The 20,178-nt window shown below is 32.1% G+C and overlaps 1 protein-coding gene across 3 annotated transcripts in view; it reads right to left on the bottom strand.

Moving 5' to 3' along the window:
- The window catches only part of LOC149529093 (ABC transporter C family member 2-like), a 327,664-nt gene that overhangs the window by 188,404 nt on the left and 119,082 nt on the right, over positions 1–20,178 (bottom strand). The window contains exon 8 of one of the 3 annotated variants that reach the window (XM_089810974.1): positions 8,090–8,146. The exons of the other annotated variants lie outside the window; for them this stretch is intronic. Within the exon in view, the coding sequence (XP_089667100.1) occupies positions 8,090–8,146 (57 nt within the window). The remainder of the gene's footprint in view (positions 1–8,089; positions 8,147–20,178) is intronic. 3 annotated transcript variants of the gene reach the window in all.

The raw sequence follows: 20,178 nt of genomic DNA, 5'->3' as shown, positions 1-20,178 counted from the left end.
CAACCAATATGCATTTACATACCTCTAATAATCTGTCACCTTCTCGTCTCATAGCTCCAAAGATGTCTCTTTTGACAAATCTACGAATTCTAAACATTGAGGAAGTCAGAAGATCTATTCAATAACTTTTGGATCCAAACTGATGATGGCATTGCCATCTGCATCCTTGATTGTTTTGGACTTAGGACTGAAATGTTGAGCACATCCTAAGACGAATTCTAGTTCTATGGAAACCATAGGGAAAGTAGACACCAAATGAATGTTACTTCTCTTGATGCGTCACAAGAAATGAGATTTCGTCGGGAGAAAATAATTTGCGATACAAATCTCAACTAAAAAGAACCGTAAGAAATCAGAGAACTGAACCAAATAGTATCGATTGGTATTGGAAATTATTATTAAACATGCAATATCCAGTCAGTGAAAAGGAGTTCTGAATGTCTTTGGGCATAAGTAGATTTTGTTCATGTCCATATGTGATATATTAACAATAAAAAAGAGTCTGATGGAAATGATATTCGTTGTGAGCCTGCAGCATGAATATGAAGATGAGTTATGATATCTGGCATGGACGCACAAGATGTTGAAAAGGCTATTAGACATAGAAGTTGGGATGAGAATCGTTGATGAAGGAAATATACACCGAGAACATATTAAGACTGTGTAGCAACTATCAAACTAGACAGAGATATCAATTATGAAGTTGTAAAGTGCAGGAAAAATGATCCCTCGACCATGATTAGAGCCGGATATAGAGTCAGAAGTTATACGCAATCCTCATCAGCGCCCAATGAACAAATGTCTCATGCTTTAGGATTAATTCCCACCACATTCAAGACTCAGAGCATTCTTAAAACATTCAAATAATTCCTCATTTGTTCCTTGCAGATTTGGAGATGATGCTTGACAATCAAAGAGAGGATGCTTCTTAAAACATTCAAATAATTCCTCATTTGTTCCTTGCAGATTTGGAGATGATGCTTGACAATCAAAGAGAGGATGGCTCTGAAAGAATTTTTAAGGAGAGAAGTTAAACACTTCAAGACAAGTTGGGAGTTTCCACATCAACGATGAAGAGCGATAGGCAGAAGTGGAACAGAGATAAGATACTTGAGCCAAAGAGTAAGGGGATTATGAAAAGATTGGGAGCCGTATATTGATGCAAAGCAATGAACTACGAACTTATAAATGATGGATCGGCTCCTATCCATACTGCGCAATGTTACGATGCTTCCACCATGCTCACATCCAAAATACCTGGCAGCAAGGGTGTATAATGATTAGCAACGAAGATAACTTTTTAGAAGTAAATCTTGCAAACTGCAAACTTATACATTAAGTGATTAATTAAGAAGAAGAGGTGTTTGATTAAAACATGACTTTGCATAAAGGTACAACCTCTCGGCTGATGCCTCTTCACACTTAAAAAATACAAGATGTAAAATCAAATAAATGGATACAATTCATATATACTTTCCAAAATTTTGCATACTTCATATGCACTTTTGATATATTATTCTTTCAACTGGCAAAGATGGAATGTAGAACTAAGCTCATGGGTGTTGGATTATTGAATAGATTTTTTATGCGATTCTGGAATCAAACTGCATTGCATGGATCATCCATAAGGAGTGTCTCCAGTGCAATTTTATTTCCGGCATAATCTATAAGCATAATTATTTTAAATTTTGAAGTTGAAGTATTATTAAGTTTCGTATTTTATAATTATTTTTAATTTCTATAAATAATTTATATGATAGATAAGTGCACAAGATCAATTATTACATTTTTAAATCAATTATCATAGATAGAATGAAATATTTAATTGTTTCCTCATCTGTGTCTGGTTTGTCCCCCCAATCATAAGAGTTAAAATACATTCTAGACTATTTTAAAATTGCGTCCGTATATTTGATCCGTTGCATCTTGATTACTAAATTGTTTATAGATGATGTGCATAGGATTTTATGAAGTTGTATGTTTTAAACTAATAACATTGGCTCTATCGCCCTTTCTTCGGCACTGGTCTTTATATTACTCATGATTCATTGTTCATACGCTGGCAATCATTTCGTATCTTTTCTTTGGAGAATTAATCTATTCATTTGTGCAATCATTCATAATAAAAAAATTTTAAACACCTTTACATTTATATATTCAATTATTATTCTCGATTCATAATTTGCAAGTTTACAAGATTTCTATAATTTCTTGCCATTTCGGAAAACTTTCGTTATATTCATATTTTAACCATTCTTCTATAGGCAACCTAGGCTTAAGTGTTTTGTTCAGAATTAGGTAAACCCGCCTTGGTTTTGCAAAGCCAGAAGTGCAGGGAACTCAGACTACACTATTTAGTTCCATCAAGTTGGCCATTATCGATTGGATATTCCAACATCGAGTTGGCAGGACTCGTAGGATTCCAATCTGTGGTTTTGGGAACCAACACTATGAGGCATTTTTCTATATGGATGCTAGAAACGTATTCCTCAATCCTCAATATGCCATACGTTTTCAAGAAACACCATGCATTTGGACATTTTTCATCAAAAAGTGATCTCCCAAATTAAAAACATGAATCATTTTAGCAAGGAATGGGAAAAAAAGTGCCTTTCTTGGTTGTAAACACATCTAGAATAAAAAATGTGTCCTTGAAATCAAAGCATTTGTGCTAGAAATGAAAGTTCATGGGCGCTTTTTCTCAATACGTGATCTTTTAATGCAAGGAAATGATTCATTTTTGTCAACAAAATGCAAAAATGTGGACGCCAAAGGAAAGAGCATTTATGAAAACTCAAAAATGCCCCTATCTAGATAGATTTCATGATTTGGGATGAAGAAATCTGGGCATTCTCACCAAAAACATGCCCTTGTTTTGCATGTTTATGGACGCTTTTTCTCTAAAAAGTTGAAATCGTGGTCTCAAGATGCAAATGTATGTGATGGAATGCCCAAACGCACTCTAGGAAGGCCTTTGCATGTTTTAAAATGCATGCCTTTTTCTTTTCTATGCAAATCGCATTCTTGGGATGCTTTTACATTTTTGAAAATGTTTACATTTGGAGTCTAGAGGCAAATCGCAATCTCTAGGACTCCTTACATGTTTTAAAAATGCATGTAAATGGGTAGGAGGAAATTGAACTCTCTAAGGCCTTTTGCATGTTTTAAAATATGCAATATATAATATTCATTGAGCAATTTGAGCCTTGGAAGAAAAATTGCACTCTCCCAATGCATTTACATGTGACACTTAACATGTAAAAGACCAAGCTCATATAAATCGCACTCTCTATGACTCATTACATGTTTTAAAAATACACGTAAGTGGGCAAAAGGAGGAAATCACACTCTCTAAGGCCTTTTGCATGTTTTAAAATATGCAATATGTAACATTCATTGAGCAATTAATTTGGGCCTTGGAAGCAAAATCGCACTCTCCCCATGCATTTACATGTGACACTTAACATGTAAAAGACCAAGTTCATGCAAATTGCATTCTTGGAGGTCTATTACATGTTTTAAGTGTTTAAAGTGTCTTTCTAGTGCAAATCGCACTCTTGGAGGCTCTTTAAATTTAAACATGTTATTGGGTTGGAAGTTGCATTTACACAACTTTAAGTGATCAATTAAGCACATGCTTAATCAATTTTTGAGAAAATATCACTTAATCAGGTCAAAAATAAAATTTACACAATATAATAAATATATCATGTACAAATATTAATCAAAAAGCAATATTTGACTTAGATGTTTAGAAATCAAACATAAAGTAATTAAAAAATAATTTAAACTACATAGTTTAATAAAGTCACTTAAGCGAAAATTTTAAAAAGCAACTCAACATGAAAATATAACATAAAGTGCTCTATAATCACTTAAGTGATAAAGTAACTAAAAAACATAACATAAAGTGAATTTATGGTATATTCTTCAAAAAGTGAATGTCAACATTAAAATATAACATAATACAAATTATGCAATTGCATCTGGAGAGTCCACCTTCTAGGTACTTCAATGGTCATCACTTTTGACTACCGAGCCCGATTAAGCCTTAAGATATACCGAATCGAAGGGAAATCCGAAAGCAATAATTACAACAAAACCAAAAGACCAAAAACCAACAAACACACACTCAAAACAGCGAAAAAGGACGTTGAAGGCTTCAAAAATCAAGCATAGGCTTAAGAAAAAGAAAAAAGAAAAAGACTTGATGAAAGCCTTCAATAAAAGAGTTCATTACATAGAATGGTGTCGATTGATTGATCAATACTAACCAATTACATAATGAACTAATCTCAGAAAAATGCAAAACTAAGTTGAAAAGTTTCTTATTGTTACCTGTACATTTTGTGGTGACAAAATGCAGGACAACAAATGTAACATCTAATATAGAACACAAAGCACATCATGACATCGAGCCAGATAAACATTACAAAAGAAAACTCAAACAACCTCTGGTGTACGTCCTAGTTGGCCAACTAAACAATTCACATTAAACTATCACTAACAAAAAGGACCACAACTACCAAAACAAATGTCACAGAACTTCAAATAAATACCTAAAAATACAACGTTTTGATCTTACAATTTAATTCAATTGTTTCCAATAATTTAGTTTGGCTATAAGATTGTGCTCATTCTTAAATAGTATAATAATATGTTTATTTTAACTTTCATTAGATTACTCACATTTACAAATTTTCCATTTCATATCAATTGAAATTTAATAATTATTTTAAGTTAATTATAATCTATAAATAAATTCTTAATTTAATTATATTCTAATTAAAATATAACAAATTAAGTTTTCACTAATTAATAATCCAATATATATATTTTTCTAAAATATAATCTTATTTTCAAATTTAATACAAATCATAAATGTTATAAATAACAAATAACATATATACATATATGAATTCTCTAATGAAAAACTAATTTAAAATAAATTAAATTATAAATTAAATAAAGTTAAAAATGGCAATCAATTAAAATCTAATAATTAAGTGCACCATTTTAAAAAAATCTTATAGAGGGAAGGGGTTACATGGCCCCCACTCCCCCTTTCACTCTTTTAAAGGGATATTATAAAAGTTGAGATCTATATAGGGAGGAGGTAGGTTTAATTACCACTCCCTCTCCCCTTACGTAGGAGATGGGTAGGTAATGGGAGGGGGGCACGCTTTATTAAGATGTCTCCTTTTTTATTTATTTTTAAAAAATTGTTTCTTTTCTTTTCTTGTACCAAAATCTTGTCGTAATAAATATTATCGGAAGGGATGGGATGAGCAATGATGCGACCCCACCATTATTAATATATATATGTGTGTGTGTGTGTGTGTGTGTGTATTTTACTACTTTTTTTGTACATTACCAGGAACCATTTTTTTTACAAGCACGTATATTTATATCTATAGATGTAAATAATATAGTTATATTTTCTTGTAAAGAACATATTTGGAAGCATATATTTTAATGCAAAATCAAATATCATATATTCAAACCCTCAATTATAAATATAAAATAATAGCTTTTTTTAATAAGAAATTTTCTTTTAAAAATTGTAGGTTAAATCCACAATTTTTCAATCAAACCCTAATCAATTTAATTTATTTTCTCTCCAATTTTCTTTTGTGGAATTTTCAGTCAAGGGTTTGATAATCAAACTAGGTGGAATTCCCGCAAAAACCCTATCATATTTATCAAAAATGACTAGGAGCTCATAATCTTGATAGTACACCTACTACCCGTTTATAGGTTCTGTCGAAATGAAGCAATGTGTTTCCTGGCAACATCTTCATGCTAGAAGATTGCCTCCATCCATTGGGATGAAACCTTCTTCGAACCCTCATTCATCATCCCTCTGAGGACAACCTTCTTCCCATCAACTACGAAGAAGTCCATCCATTTGAAACTCTGTGTACTCATCTAGAGTTTCTATTCACTCGATGCCTAGAATAAACTCAATGTCATCCAGATTCATTACAAAGAAGGCCTCCATCACTGCATGGTCAGCCATTGTAATGCTCATTAGAGGAAATAAGTGTGTGCATGATAAGAGTGTTCCTCTAACCAACTTGACTTGGAAATCAATGTGTGCTTCTGTTAGTAAACCCCTTTGCTTGACAAGTGATTAGTTCATGAAATTAAGCTTGGCTCTATTGTCCAACATTACTATGACTTTTTGTCCTTCAAGTGTTCCTTATACCCTAAAAAGCATGCACCTCAAGCTGTCAACAAGAGCGATGGTGCCCCTAGATCATACCAGTGTAGTGATTCTATGTGTATGGTTTAAGTTAACCTCCTTAAGAACCTCATGTATGTTATCTTCTTTGGGTGTCAAATCCTCCTATTCTTTCTTCCTCATCGTCTGACATGACCTCAATGTAGTGTATTTTCCTTTCCCTCAACATTTGTGCCCTAGTTCCCACACCTCCTTACAACTGAAACATAATTTTTTCCTCTTGAGTTCCTATTTGGTAGCTTCATCCATTTTAGGCTTTTTTCGCAAGGGTTTGTAGTTTTTATCCTTTGAAGCCAACAATGATTTGGTGTGTTAGTAACTCCAAGAAGATGAAGCTAACGATGATGCCATACTTCGAGCATTTTTTTTAGTCTCTGCGAGGGTGCTGGGATTGAAACATTTCATGCATCCTTTGATATGTTAAGCTATCCATGAATAACATGGTCTATTGTCTCTCTAAGATGTCCATAACTAGTACAAAGAGTCTCTGAAACTCCATGATGTAGTTGTCTACTAACCTAGTTTCCCTTAATAGTGCCAATTCTCTAAAATTGAGTTATGGATCTTTTCCATCAAACCAATCTATCAGCCTTTCTGTGAACTCGGCACAAGTGTTTACTTGGTCATGTCTAATAGTAACCATATCGTGATGCCACTATTCGTGCGCCATTCCCTCCAAATGGGGTGCGGTGAATTTAATTGCCTACTCTTCGGGCATCTGGTTGAGATGGAAGTACATGTCAACTTTCATTACCCATGCCTATGCAGATATTGATCCAAATCCATTAAACAATGATAGATTCACCTTAGTTAACTTTGTTTTGAGATCATCATTGAAATAACCAAGGTTTTCACCACCCTAGTACCCCATTCTTAATTCAGCATAACATTTGTAAGATATATCCCCTTCCACATAGTTGTTCTTGCACTTCTCCAAAGGGTGATTCCCTTCCTCTATGTGGTCCCTCTGTTCATGAAGGGACAGTTGGAATAGAGAGTCAAAAATGTATCGGATGAGAATTTTCCTTTTCGATGACTGAGTCGTCATTGTGACCATTATGTTCACTAAATATTTTTCCTTTGGCCAATTTTTGTAATGTATGCAATTTGTCACTGAACAAGAATTACATTGGCAAACAAAGAAGACACTCGGATTTTCCAGATCCAAGTACAGTAAACAAAAGAAAAGTAGGGCAGGCCCGAATCCCGCCCGAACTACAACAAGCTGAATAGGGAAGATCTTCAACTTCTAAAATGGGAAAGACAAAATTCCTACAGGAATTTGCAGTACAATTAAACAATTCAAGTCATGTACCCTAAACAAATCAACCCAATGAACTTATATACCCCATAAAGGGAGAAACTAAGTGCAAACAAAAGACACAACAAACACCTACGAAATAATAAAAATAGAAATAGGCCTGAGATATTCTAAATCAGTCAATCCCTTAAACAAAGTTTTAATATCTTATTTATTTTATGATGGAAACATTACAAACCTAATATTGCCCACAACCACATGCAAGCATGAAGAACTAAGTCAACTACAGACAAGAGAAAAGGTCACGTGATAAACACTTAGACAGAAGCAATCGTGAAAGTTGTTGTCATGAGTGTAAGTGGTAGTCATCGCGGTAGTCGCGAGAAAGTACTTTAATTTTTAACTGCCAAATTATAGTGTGTATAGATACTACAAATACAGATCTCTACTATAGATATATAAGGAAACCCATCAATACTCTACACATTGAGAAGGTTATGCAAATGTCCTTTTAATTGCCCAATTCTAATCTCATAGCTAGGATATTCATATCTGAAACAAAAACCCAAAAGAAAGGAACCAACCTCGAGAAGAAGAGCTAAAACAACGGGGCCAACAAATTGTGCAGCATCATTTATAATCTGCAAATGCCTCAAAAATTAAGTTTAGAAAATATTTTTTTAAAATATATGATTTGCAATATAGAATTCAAATATCAAGTTGTAACTTACAAATTATACTATTGCTAGTGCAAATAGGAAAAGAAATCTTCCATGTGATATTTGTTTTCATAGTAAACACCTCCTTGTATTTAATTTGAAACCACTCAAGAAGGTGATCCTTTAAATTGTAGAATGGAAAATAGTTAATTCCCAAAGGAACATGTTAAACAATACGTAAATGATTAAAACTATATATATAATAATGGATTCTTTTTGGACAAGAAGTAAATGTACATAAAATTCTCATTGTGAACAGGGATTTGAGAGATCCTATAGACAATTCAACCAACAATCTTAGTTTGAGATAGATGTTCTCAAGATTATCAAATGTTAAATTCACCGAGCATACAAGTAAATTTTCCATAAACACAAGTTGTTTCTTTCAAGCAAAATGATATGTGCTATATTCCATTTAAATGCATGGATAATAAGGAGAACCTTAGCATAACTAAATGACTCTTACTAACTTGATGATCCCATTACATTTACTAGAAGCATATGGAAAATGGTTAAAAAGTTCATATTTTGCTACTTCAATTCAAGAGGGAGCTTAAATAATTTTGTAAATGGGAGGATATGTTATAAAAGTACTATAGAATTTTATATCCCTTCAAGTGGATTTTATCCAAAGGATGATTTTCAAGAAAAAGATGAATACAATTAGTTCTCAAAAAAAACAAAGATTTTTACACAACCATTGGGTAAATGGAAAAACATTAGTGGACTCAGGTGCATTCCCTTTTGATAGATGGGTGTGAACAGTCGCTCCTAGTGGCTTTGATGCAACACCTCCATACGAAACCATTACGGCTCCTAAATGTCATAAGCCCGAATTTATGTATAAACCACACAATAGGTTTCAAGTATATATACTTATTTTTAGATTTTCTAAAAATGTATCAATAGATTATAATATAGATTATGTATTAACCAATAAATAGAAATCATAAACAAATATTAGATAAAATAGTAGAAGACAACAAACACACACACACACACATATATATATATATATGATTTTGATACTAAATATTATATTGTTGAACATATATTGTGAAATACTAATATTGTTTAAATATTATTAAATAAATCAAACACTAAAATATATTGTAGATGGTACTAATATATATTTTCTAACCGACTCCACCAAAGGTGGTGTTTATATAAGAAACAAATATATATAATAGAACAGAGGGCATGATAAGTACTGAACATTGATCACAGTTTGCATCTTATTGGAGGAAAGGATCAGAGGTAATAACAAGAGGACGACGAAAAGTAGATGTCATATAGTATTAAAAGGGTCGATTAAGAAAATTAAAGAACATAATCACCAAGGCAGTGATAGAACAAGACAACACATGGGTACACATCATCAAATAAAGAGGATAGATGATAGAATAAATATGGAGGGAGCAGAATAAATAAAGGCAAGTTACTTAAAACCTCAACCTGTAGAAGAATCCACGTGTTAAGGGAGTAGCGCACACTTCTCATCACATAAAAAAGGTGATTGAGCATATAGGGGTGATTGGCAAGTTTAGCTCAAACAATAGCTTACATGGTAATAGGAACCACTGTACAATGAGTCAACAGTTGACATCACCAAGTAAATATGTATGTATGTGAAGCTTGCACTAATGATATTGTTAGGAGTATTTAGCAATATGAACTAGTATTTAGTTATTCAGGAATATTTAATGTTAGGAAATATTTAATTACATTTAGTTGGTAATATTATTAATATGTAGTAATAGTATTGTTATTAGATTTAGTATATATATTTATAATGTAAGGATTCCAAAGAACCACTATTAAGATAATTTATAGGAAAGATAAATAGATATAGTAATAAATGTAGATAATTCTAAATGAAGGAATATAATTGATTTATATTTAATATAATATGAATATATTGAAGGGAAATGTAGTGGATTTGTTGATAAAATCTTATAGACCTTTAGAGAAGACCTTAAAAAATGATGGCTAACTATCTAAGGCTCGTTCTACGAGAACGCAAGGGGTCCTCCCAAAGGATTATTAAGCCCGATTTGAATAGTAGCTCAAGGAAGCTGGTGCAATAATCAAGGGTCATTCCCCATGAACACAGAGGATCCTCCCAAAGAGTTAGAAACCCTAATTTGAACAAATCCTTGAGGATTATGCAGACACGAGAATTTATAAATATTAAACCTTATTAGTTTAATTAGTTTGCTAACAAATTTTGTAGGTCAATCTCAGTTAGAAACAATTGAAGTAATAGGAGCATTATAGTGGTATTATAGCATAATCCTTCCATCCTGTGGAAATTAGTAGTCGCACATCAACACATCTAAGAACAATTGAAAAGGAACTAGCCCAAGAATTGAGAAATTTCATGGAACAAACTAATGAGAGATTTGAAAGAGCTGAAAGCTCCTATAAAATGCTACTCGAAGCCATACAAAAATTGAGTGACAACAACAATCAAAGTAAAAGACCTAATTCACAGAGAGATTGTCATACTAATCATGAGGAAAATGAGCCCTCATCACAAAGGTCAATCCTACGAGATACATTTCCTTCATTTATTCCAAGGAGAGAGCCTACTACAAAAGAAGGAACAACTACTAATAGTGTGGAAGAAATTGCACAAATGTATGCAAACTTGGATCCAAATACTTGACAACTTATACCATTTAAAGAATACTATGAAGCAAAAATTATGGAAAATAGAAAGGGAATGTATGAAGATAAAGACCTTTAGGAAAAAGTAAATAAAGTAAAACTACCATGTTATGATGGAACAGCGGAGGAGACAACTAAATCATGGGTGCAAAAGTTAGATACATATCTATCATATAGTCCTATGATGGAAAAAGGTGCTATTAAATTTGTCATTCTTCATTTAAGGGGGTCAACTCACAAATGGTGGCACTATGGCCAAAATTATTTGGGGATCAAAAAAATTACTACTTATAGTGAATTCACTCAAAAATTGATAAACATATTTGATCTAAAAGATCTTGAATGGTACTACCAAGAACTAACTCGTCTCAAACAAGCAGGGTTGGTAGAGGAGTTTGCCAATAAATTTCAAGACCTAGCCATAATGGTCCCAAATTTATACCAAGGGCAACTTACGTACATATTCATAGACTTAAAGAATCCATTAAAGCACAAATAAAAACATTTGAACCCCAAAGTCTAGAAGAAGCCATTAGAAAAGCAAAAAATGTTGAGTCAAATGTAAAGGAAAGACCTAATGGTTTCCTAACCACAATATCCCAACAAGGTGCAGAATCAAAAAAGAGTAATCAAGGAAGACCATGTTATATACGTCATGAACCGTGGACCAAGGGACATTGATGCGAGCAAAGAGAGGAACTACTAAAGAAGAACCTATGTTTTAAATGCAAGGGTCATTGGAGTCATGACCATTAGTGTAAGAGAGTAAAAATAAACCAAATAGAAGAGATAGGCAATGATGGGAATCCAAGAAATAGGACAAAGACTGATGAACATGAACATAAAATGTAATCAACTTGTGCTAACATTGTGAGATTACCCCTCTGTGAAATAAGAGGAAGATATTCTACGGCACGAAATTTAACTTCTAAGTATTTGCTTGAGGACAAGCAAAATTGGGAAGTGCAGAGTGTCATAAGCCCAAATTTATGTATAAACCACACAATATGTTTCAAGTACTTATTTTTAGATTCTTTATAAATGCATCAATAGATTTAAATAAGATATAGATTATTTATTAACCAATAAATAGAAATTATAAACAAAAATTAGATAAAATAGTAGAAGACAACAAACATGTATATGTGTGTGTGTATATATATATTTATGATTTGATACTAAATATTATATTGTTAAACATATATTGTGAAATACTAATATTATTTAAACATTATTATTTAATATAAAACATTAAAATATATTAGATATTACTAAAATATATTTTCTAACCGACACCACCCAAGGCGGTGTCCATATAAGAAACACACACATATAATAGAACGGAGGGCACGATAGGGACAGAACATCGATCACGGTTTGCGCATTATTGGAGGAATGGATCAGAGGTAATAACAAGAGGACAATGAAAAGTGTAGATGACATATAGTATTAAAAGTGTCGATTAAGAAAATTAAAGGACATAATCACCAATGCAGTGATAGAACTAGACAACACATGGGTTCACATCATCAAATAAAGAGGATGGACGATAGAAAAAATACGTAGGGAGCATAATAAATAAAGGCACGATACTAAAAACCTTGACCTGTAGAAGAATCCACATGTTCAGGGAGTAGCACACACTTCTCATCACACAAAAAAGTTGATCAAGCATATAAGGGTGATCAGCAAGTTTAGCTCAGACAACAACTTACGTAGTAATAGGAACCACTGTACACCAAGTCAAGAGCTGATGTCACTAGGTAAGTATGTATGTATGTGAAGCTTTCACTAATGATATCGTAAGGAGTATTTAGCAATATGAAGTAGTATTTAGTTATACTTAGGAATATTAATGGTAGGGAATACTTAGTTACATAAGTTGGTACTATAACTAATACGTAGCAATAGTATTGTTTTTAAATTTAGTATATATTTATAATGTAAGGATTCCAAAGAACCACAATTAAGATTTATTGCAAAGATAAATATAGTAATAAATGTAGATCATTCTAAATGAAGGAATAGTATTGATTTATATTTGATATAATAGAATCTATTGAAGGGAAATGTAGTGGATTTGTTGAGAAAATCTTGTAGGTCTTTAGAGATGACCTTCAAAAATGATGTTTAACTAAGGGTGGTTCTATGAGAACATGGGGAATCCTCCCAAAGGATTATTAAGCCTAACTTGAATAGTAGCTCAAGGAAGATGGTGGAATAATCGAGGGTCATTCTCCATGAACATAGAGGATCCTCCCAGAGGGTTAGAAAGCTTGATTTAAAAGAATCATTGAGGATTATGTATACACCAGAGAATTTATAAATATTAAACCTTATAAATTTAATTAGTTTGCTAACAAATTTTGTAGGTCAATCTCAGTTAGAAATGATTGAAGTAGTAGGGACATTACACTAGAAGACACATAAAACCTCAACAACCATTGGAAAACTCCAAAATATCTTCACAACTTAAATTTGACTTCTTCATAATATCAAGAACTCGCAATTATTGTCTTGATGTCCTAAGTCTTTTAATAGATGTAATAACTCCTAAACAAATCTAATATAATTTGTTAATAATAAAAAAATATGCGTGCAATTATCTCTTAAATATGTAATTATTCAGTTTTACATTTATATATATGTGTGTACACAATCATCTCTTAAATTAATTATTGTTCAATTCACATTATAGTATTATACACACATTAATTTATTTATTTATATACATACATATATAATCACATAACAAAAGAATTAACAATTATATAATAAAAGAAAATATTAATAATAAATAATTGATAGTAAATAATACGAATAGAAGGGACACTATAATGAGTATAATAATAAACGCAAAGACCATTGGTCACTGGACCAAAAGTCGTGAACAAAGGTTGCAACTTTGGTAAGCGACCAATGGTCACGTTTATTATTGTACTTATAGTGTATATGTAAATGAGCGGCCAACGTATATGTAACCAGTCTATATGGGACAAGAAATGAGGAGAGAGAGATTGGCTTTAGGGACCAAAAATGACAACATCAATCACTACATTATGTGGATAATAAAGACAATAGCAAGTCAGCAATGAAAAAAATACATTTGAGTGACAATTAAGTAATCGCGCTGCAAAGATAGAGATACAGATGAGTTAATATTGAAGTACAATAAAGTGAACAGATCTAGAACCAATGCATTAAATTTGGAAAGAGGAAGGGAACAAGAAGTAGTGGATGATAACCGAACACTGGCCACACCTTGGAACTGAGATTACAGAACTCAAGAAAACCATAATCAACTATATATAGTTGATTATGGTTTTCTTGAGTTCTGTAATCTCAGTTCCAAGTTGTGGCCGGAGAGTGGGGGGGTTAACACAATAACATCATTAGATAAGAGATATTGAATAATCAATTAGAGACATAATTTACATAACAGAGGATTAATATAATCAGAGAAAATCAAAGATAAAGTGATGTCAGTGGCAAGAGAATTGATATAGGTGATATATATATATATATATATAGGTGATTATGGTTTTCTTGATTTTTGTGATCTCAGTTCTAAGGTGTGGCCAGAGAGAGGGGGGAGATAACACAATAACATCATCAGATAAGAGATATTGAATAATCAATTAGAGACATAATATACATGATTAATATAATTGGAGAAAATCAAAGATAAGTGATGTCAGTAGCAAGAGAATTGTAAAAGGTATGTGATTTTAATGTTCATTGAAAAAATTCATTAATCATAATTATACTAGAGAGAACTTTAAAGTTCTCATATAGGCCAAGTGAACACTTGGAAGAGGACATCCATTTTGGATGTCGAGTTCCTCTTAGAGAGAACTCAGAGTTTAGAGTATATCCACTTTGAATATCGAGTTTCTCTAAAGGAGAACTCAAAGATTAAAGAGCATTCAATATGAATGTCGAGATCCCAAATTGAACTCTAAGGAGAGATTCTTTGAGAATCTCTAAAGATAATAGATATTGTGAAGGTTAAACATATGCATGTGTTAGAGATCAAAGGCTTGGTCAAAGGTGGGGTCTTTGCCAAGCAATTGTTGTTAATGAATGTGCTCATTAACACAGATCCCAAAGGCCTTAGAAAGACACTCTCAAAGTGATGGTTGCCTAACCGGTAATTGCTCTCACTAAAGGGTCAGGTAAATCTAAGAAGGTTACTTTCTAAGGATTAGGTGGGTTAGTATGAGATTAGCGAATAGTTAATGATTAGTTATCTTATTATATCCTAGAAATTTTTGCAGGTTTCATAAGTAGTTAATTTCATATTTATAATTTATCATGTATTAACAACTTGTTATAGGTTATAGCTCTCATTACTCAATCTGGAAGCAAGGACATTACAATAGTATCAGAGCATAATCCTGTCATCTTGTCAGCATAAACTTATGAAACCTTATGAGAGAAGCATAAGGAAAAACACAATGAATGACCTAGTCGATGTGATGACATCCTATATGGAGAAAACAAATCAAACATAGATAAGCCAAAAGGAAAAATCAAATCAGGCCCTCCAGGACCTCCAAACATGAGAAATTCAATCAATAATTTAAAGAGCCATCCTAAACAAGGGAAAGATACTCATTAAAATCATTCAAAGAACATTTCTTGTCATTTAAATCCACTAGTGATGCTTCTTACATAGAAGATCTAATTTTTAGAGAAGTAGCAAGGATTCGTGGACTCCCAAAGAACATAGTGTCAAATAGAGATGTAAAGTCTACTGGACACCTTTTGGAAAACCTTATGGAGAGAGCTAGGTACCAATCTATCATTCTCATCAGCCTATGAGCCACAAACAAATCAGTAGGCAAAAATTGTTAATAGGTCATTAGGAAACCTACTAAGATGCCTCACAAGACAACATGGAGAGAAATGGGATTTTATACCAACCCAACCAGAATTCTCCTACAATGATATTGTTAATAGAATCACAGGGAAGTCACCTATCCAAATTGTGTATGAAATACATCCAAGAGGAATATTGGAGTTGAGAGAATTATCCAGAACTAATCAAATTAGTGCAGATGGAGAGAAATTTTTTGATGCCATCAACGAGGTCCATGATCAAGTGAAGTTACAACTCAAAAACCCATCACAAAAATACAAACTGAATGAAGGTAATAGTATGAAACTCTTTCAACTTGTTTTCGCATTTCTCTAAAATTTTTCATTATTTTATTGGCTAACATTGATCAATCAATTGATACCACTTTGTATAATGAATCCTTTTACTGAATGCTTTCGTCAAGTCCTTTTTGTTTTTCATTTTATTAAGCCTATGCTTGATTTTTTAGGCCTTTAACATCATTTTTTGCATTTTTTTGTGTGTATTTAGTTGCATTTAGTCTTTTGGTTTTGTTCAATCTCTTTCTTTCAGTTTTCCCTTTGATTCGATATATCTTAGGGCTTAATCAGACTTGGCAGCCAAAAGATATGATCATTTAAGCGCCCAAAATGTGGACTCTCTAGATGCAATTGCATATTTAGAATATCATATTATATTTTAATGTTGACATTCACTTCTTGAAAAATATAACATAAATTGACTTTATGTTATGTTTTTAAGTTACTTTATCACTTAAGTGACTATAAAGCACTTTATGTTATATTTTCATGTTGTGTTACTTATAAATTTTTCACTTAAGTGACCTTATTAACTAGATATAGTTTAATTTATTTTTAAGAGTTACTTTATGTTTTATTTTAAAACATCTAATTCCTATTGAGTTGCTTTTAAATTTTTCACTTAGGTGACTTTATTAACTATATAGTTTAATTTATTTTTGAGAGTTACTTTATGTTTTATTTTAAAACATCTAAATTAAATATTACTTTTTGAATAATATTTGCACATGATATATAAACTATATAGTTTAAATATTATTTTTCACCTAATTAAGTAATATTGACTCATAAATCAATTAAACATGTGCTTGATTTGTCTTTTAACTTATGCAAACTCAACTTACATGTCTTTTACATGTTTTTATGCAAATGCATTCCTAGAGTGTGATTTGCATTAGAAATGCGTGTAAGAGTAAAAGTACAAAGTTGTGTCACCTTTCAGGCTGACTTATCAAAATGACTAAATTTAAGTATTTATATCTAAAAATCATTTTTTTTCAAACATATGATCTATGTAAATTCATTCTAACTAAGTTATATATGGTCTCACACTATTCCAATTGGAACTGTCTATTAAATGCATATTTTATACTAGTCTGTATCCAATTACTAAAAAAACATTATTTCAGAAAAGTGGCATTTCAATAACTCTTACTATTTTTTATGATTTTTTTTAATAACATATAAACACCATTTTATAGAGCTCAGAGTCAAAAATATTATCATATACATTTGATAGTGTTTTAACTAGATATAGTATATTATAATTAAAAAATTCTACAAGCACGTATTTTAACACTCGAAAAGATGTTGATTTTGAGAAAGAAAAAAATATTAAATCATATAAAAAAATTTAAAATTATATGATGTTCTAGAGTAGAGAGTCCTCTTCTAGAATGTATAATTTTTCTCCTAATTAGAATAGATTTGTTTTGAAAAATGTGGTGGGAGATTAAAACTATCGATTTCAGGTGAGTTGAAGTTTGAATCATTATAAAAGAGAAAATATAGGTCTAAAGATGATTTTTATTTTTTATTATTCTAGCTATATATGTTATCTATAACATGGTCTGAGATCAAAGGGAAATAAGTTTATTTCCATATAGTTTTGTAGTGGGAACTAGACCCCTAATTTTCAGCGTTTTTCAGCAGCTAAAAAAAAACTATAAAAATTAGGAAAATATATCAATTCTTATTCCAAATAATTATTAAAAATTATAATCCTAAACTTCATCCATTTCTACACATTTCATTAGTTTACTTCATTTTCAAATTCAAAATAATAATACCAATTTTTTGTCATTGAAGGTGAACATGTATACTTTTCTTAGCCTTTTCCTTTACAAAAGGGTGACACAAGTTTGTGCTTTTACCCGTAATAGACTTCCTAGAGTTCACTTTGCATGAAAAATCCCCTTTACACATAAATCACTTTACATGTAATTACATATTGAGAGTGTGATTTGCACTAGAAATCCATTTTATGGACTTCGGCAAATAAAAAGTGAGTTTTCAAAACATGTAATGGACTTCCTAGAGTCTGTCTAACATGTAAAAGACATTTCTAGCCAAAGCATCACATGCAAATGCCTTTCTAGAGTGTGATTTAAACAAAGCATGTAATGGTCATCCAAGGATGCGGTCTGCATGGAACTGACATTTTACATGTTATATATTACATGAATGCCTTCCAGAGAGTGTTATTTTGCACCTTAATACACGTAAGTGCACTTCTCAACCAATAAATTTTATATGTAATGTGTCTTGGAGAATCCATTTTTGCATTCAAAACTCGTGTAATCACCCTCCAAGACCCTGATTTTGCCTTCCAAGGCAAAAAACGACCAAAGCATATTACATATTGCATATTTCAAAACATGTAATAGGGTTGGCCAAGTGTGATTTGCTTCTTCCACATTTGGCTCTTTGAGCTCCAAGTAAGTAGAAGATCTCAACTTTGCTTGTTTTTTCTTGCTTGCTTCGCTATTTTGTTGCACTTTTTGGCTTATCTTTGTCCATTTGTTCAGAGTCATAAAAATATATTTTGCAAATTTTCTTTAAATAAAATTAAATCTTCTCTATTCAAGTGCTTTAAAATCCTCCCACACTCCAAAAATGAGTTTGCATATAGAAAAACATCTTGAAGGTTGTTGTGTCTGAGTCAATAGCAAGAAGTATATTTTTGTTTGGTGCATAGTTTTTCTTATTTGTTTTCTTGCTTGTTTTGGCTTCCCTTTTGGAACAAAGTTGAAAAATCCTACCCAAGAATGGAAGTGCATATTGCATCCATTCACATTTCATCTTTTCATGCAAGTGACAATTTTATCCTTTCACTTTTCAAAAACACATGTCAATGCATTTTACATTCACTTTCCAATATATACAATTGTATCCATTTCCATTCACGTGTAATTCCATCCTCCAGACCCAATTACATATTTTACATGAAGGTCACTTTACATGTAATTACATCTAGAAAACCCAATTTCGGTAAAAGGTCACACTTTTAAACACCTAAGTCACCATTACACACATCCATATGCATCCCGACTTGCATTCTTAGCCATACCCACAAAAGCCCATCTTTGCCCACAAGTAATCCACCCTTGAGAGTTTGATTTTGGCCCTTTCCCCCAAATACATATGCTTTTCGGTTCATTTCCAACCATCATATGTGTTTCATAAGTATCTAATCCATACTTTGAACACTCATCTCACATGGATCCATCATTGTAACTCAAATCCTAAAGTTTTATGGATCCAATCTCATTAGAAGGTGTTTTCATCTTATTGTTATGGAGAATTTTTCAAGATATGTCAAAACTACAAAGAATAGAGACATCCCGTCAAAAAGGCATGCTTTGAATCAAAAGAAGCAGTAATTCATTTGGTCTCCATTTTCCCAATGGTTGTCCAATAACCTGCGTTCGTGTGAGAATTTTTTAAGCACTTTGATTCAAAAAAAAAAGATTTAAAAGTGTTGATGGAAAGTTGTTTTGAGTTTACATCCCGACATCATCAAGAAGGTTTTTTAAAGTGTTAAAGACTCTAGAATGTGTCAATCTACAAAGGAGAATTCACCACAGCTCAAACGAGAAAAAATTTGATCACATCAAGTTTTTGAATGACAACTAGAAACTCATCAAAGAGAATGCAATCATGCAAAATGTAGGAATCCCTAATCCTCCAATCATCACAAAGTACAAGGCTTTTGCTGATAGTCTATAGTATTGATTCATTCAAAATCAGCAGTTTCAACATTTTCTCTAAGTGTTTTCGAGCTTTCTAGATGCAGAAGATGTATCACATGTAATCCAAACGCATGTAATGCAATCACATGTAATCCGATAATTCTTCTCACCTAGTATTACTAGGTCAAAGTTGGTTGAGTTGCTCCCATACTTTCCTCCTTTTTCTCACACTTCCTTTCCTGTAAAAGGAGTGCCTTTCTCATTGTAAAAACCATCTTTTGTTGTATGCAAGAAAGCTATGCCAAACTTGTGCAAGCATAACTTTGATTGTGTAGTACCAATTTGAGAGAAAAGTGAATAAAGGAAGCAATTGGATTCGAAGCTTTGACTAGAAACAATTGTGATAGCGTAATTTAAGAGCTTTGACTGTAA

This window comes from Cupressus sempervirens, chromosome 11 (genome assembly GCF_028749045.1).
Source record: "Cupressus sempervirens isolate cs-2001-9-10 chromosome 11, ASM2874904v1, whole genome shotgun sequence".
Classification (NCBI taxonomy): domain Eukaryota; kingdom Viridiplantae; phylum Streptophyta; class Pinopsida; order Cupressales; family Cupressaceae; genus Cupressus; species Cupressus sempervirens.
This window is presented reverse-complemented; position numbering and strand designations above follow the sequence as displayed.